At 49.4% G+C, this 2500-nt stretch overlaps 1 protein-coding gene across 1 annotated transcript in view; it reads left to right on the top strand.

The window, feature by feature from the left end:
• LOC143121423 (eukaryotic translation initiation factor 4 gamma 1-like) overlaps positions 1 to 2500 on the top strand; it is a 35235-nt gene that overhangs the window by 8260 nt on the left and 24475 nt on the right. Inside the window, exons 4-5 of the mRNA XM_076281782.1 lie at positions 298 to 708; positions 1067 to 1213. Of these exons, the coding sequence (XP_076137897.1) occupies positions 298 to 708; positions 1067 to 1213 (558 nt within the window). The remainder of the gene's footprint in view (positions 1 to 297; positions 709 to 1066; positions 1214 to 2500) is intronic.

Below are 2500 nucleotides of genomic sequence, written 5' to 3'. Positions count from 1 at the left end.
CGAAAATTGAAGATTTGTCATCTCTCTCCCTCTTTCTCTCCCTCTCTCTCTCTCCCCCTCTCTCCTTCCCCTCTCTCCTTCCCTCTCTCTCTCCCTCTCTCCTTTCCTCCCTCTCCCTCTCCTTTTCTCCTTCCGTCTCTCTCTCCCTCTCTCTCTCTTTCTCTCTCCTTCCCTCTTTCTCCCTCTTTTCCTCCCTCCCTCTCTCTTTCTCTCCCTCCCTCTCTCTCTCCCTCTCCCTCCCTCCCTCTCTCTTTCTCTCTCTCTCTCTCTCTCTCTCTCTCTCTCTCTCTCTCTTAGCCGTCCTCTGGTCTGCCCGGTCCGAGGCGCTCTGGTCAGGGTGCGCGTAAGGAGCCGCGTAAGATCATCACCAGCATGTCTCTGAGCGACGACGTCCAGCTGAACCGCGCCGAGAAGGCCTGGAAGCCGGGGGCCAAGCGCCGAGCTGGGGGGCCGGAGGACGAGGTCGCGGCGGGCGGCGGCGGCGGCAGCGGCAGCGACGCCCAGACCGAGGAGCTGTTCCGGCGCGTACGGAGCGTGCTCAACAAGCTGACCCCACAGATGTTCCAGCCGCTCATGAAGCAGGTCACAGAGATGGTCATCGACACCGAGCCCCGCCTCAAGGGCGTCATCGACCTCGTGTTCGAGAAGGCCATCTCCGAGCCCAACTTCAGTGTAGCCTACGCCAACATGTGCCGCTGCCTCATGGGGGTCAGTGTGTGTGTGTGTGTGTATCTATCTGATGGTGTGTTTGCCTCCTCAGCTGAAAGTGCCCATGACGGATAAACCTTGTGTGTGTGTGTGTGTTTGTTTGTTTGTGTGTTTGTTTGTTTGTGTGTTTGTTTGTTTGTGTCTAATGTGTTTACCTCTGCAGCTGAAAGTGTCTATGGCGGGTACACCTAGTGTAATGGTGTGTGTTTGTTTGTTTGTTTGTGTGTTGTCTGATGGTGTGTGTTTACCTCTGCAGCTGAAAGTGTCTATGGCGAATAAAACCAAGTGTGATGGTGTGTGTTTGTGTGTTTGTTTGTTTGTTTTTGTGTTGTCTGATGGTGTGTGTTTACCTCTGCAGCTGAAAGTACCTATGGCGGATAAGCCTAATGTGACGGTGAACTTCCGCAAGCTTCTGCTGAACCGCTGTCAGAAGGAGTTTGAGAAGGACCAGGACGACGACGAGATCTTCGAGAGGAAGCAGAAAGAGTTGGAGGCTGCCACAGAGGTGCGTGCATGTGTTTAGGAGTGCGAGAGACGGGGTGTGTGTGAGACAGTGAGTGTATGTGTGTTAGAGAGAGAGAATGTGTGTGTGTGTGTGTGTGTGTGTGAGAGAGAGACAGTTACTGTATTGTGAGGGAGAAAGAGAGAGAGAGAATGTGTGTGTGTGTGTGTGTGTGTGTGTGTGTGTGTGTGAGAGACAGTTACTGTATTGTGAGGGAGAAAGAGAGAGAGAGAAAAAATGCATGTGAGAGTGTTAAGAGAGATAAGAGAGAGAGTTTTCGTGTGTGTGTGTTAGAGAGTGTGTTCGAGCGTTTGTGTGTGAATATGTGCCTGTGTGTGACTATGTACCTGTGTGTGTGTTAGCGTGTGTTAGTATGTGCCTGTGTGTGTGTGTGAATATGTGCGTGTGTGTGAATATGTGCGTGTGTGTTTGTTAGCGAGCGTGTGTGTGAATATGTGCCTGTGTGTGTGTTAGCGTCTGTGTGTGTGAATATGTGCCTGTGTGAATATGTGCGTGTATGTATGTTAGTGTGTGTGTGTCAGGGTTTCAGTTGTCCGGTAATTACCGGACATTGGCCGGAAAAAAAAAGAAATGTCCGACAAAATTAAATCTCTCCGGTCAAATTGTCCGATTGAAATTGGCTAATAATCCCGTCCCCCTAACGCAATCTGAATTTGAGAATAAGCCTTAAAATGTAAGCCTAAACAATCCGTCCTCTGGCTATGTTTTTAAATGTACAGGCTCTACCGTTTGAAAGTTATTAAACAACACGCATAGCCTATGCTGCATTTCAAATAGGAAACATTTCAAATAGGAAGCGCACGCTTAAAACGTCCATGTTAAACAACAAAGAAATGAGTGAGGCGGTTCAAACATGGCCAGGCCCAGGCAGACTAGCATTAAAAGTTTTTTCAGAGGCCAGACGCGATAGATGATGATGATAAATTGGTAACGTCTGAAGCCTCAGATGTCCGGTCAACTCCACCGCCACCAGATAAAAAGCAGAAGTGTCGGGCGTATCTGTCGGAATCATGACGTTGGAAGTGGAGTTGCGGGGTTGCGGCTGCTCCAAGACACTGTCATTCTCCGTGTACACTGGACATACAACATGTGTTCAGTACCCAAAGCATACAGTAGGCCTATGCGTTCTCTGTCTATGATCTGCAGGGTTAGGGCCTCCTCGACGAGGAGATTGCTGGTCCGCGCACAATTAAACGGTATCATTGAACCGCGGACCGAAAGAAAAAGAAACTAAACATTTCCCAGAATAGGAAACATTTCTTAATTTAT

Source organism: Alosa pseudoharengus, unplaced genomic scaffold (genome assembly GCF_046254945.1).
Source record: "Alosa pseudoharengus isolate Yale_2024_CS ecotype anadromous, Long Island Sound unplaced genomic scaffold, YU_APseudo_1.1 YU_APseudo_1.1_scf_13, whole genome shotgun sequence".
NCBI classification, from domain to species: domain Eukaryota; kingdom Metazoa; phylum Chordata; class Actinopteri; order Clupeiformes; family Clupeidae; genus Alosa; species Alosa pseudoharengus.
This window is presented reverse-complemented; position numbering and strand designations above follow the sequence as displayed.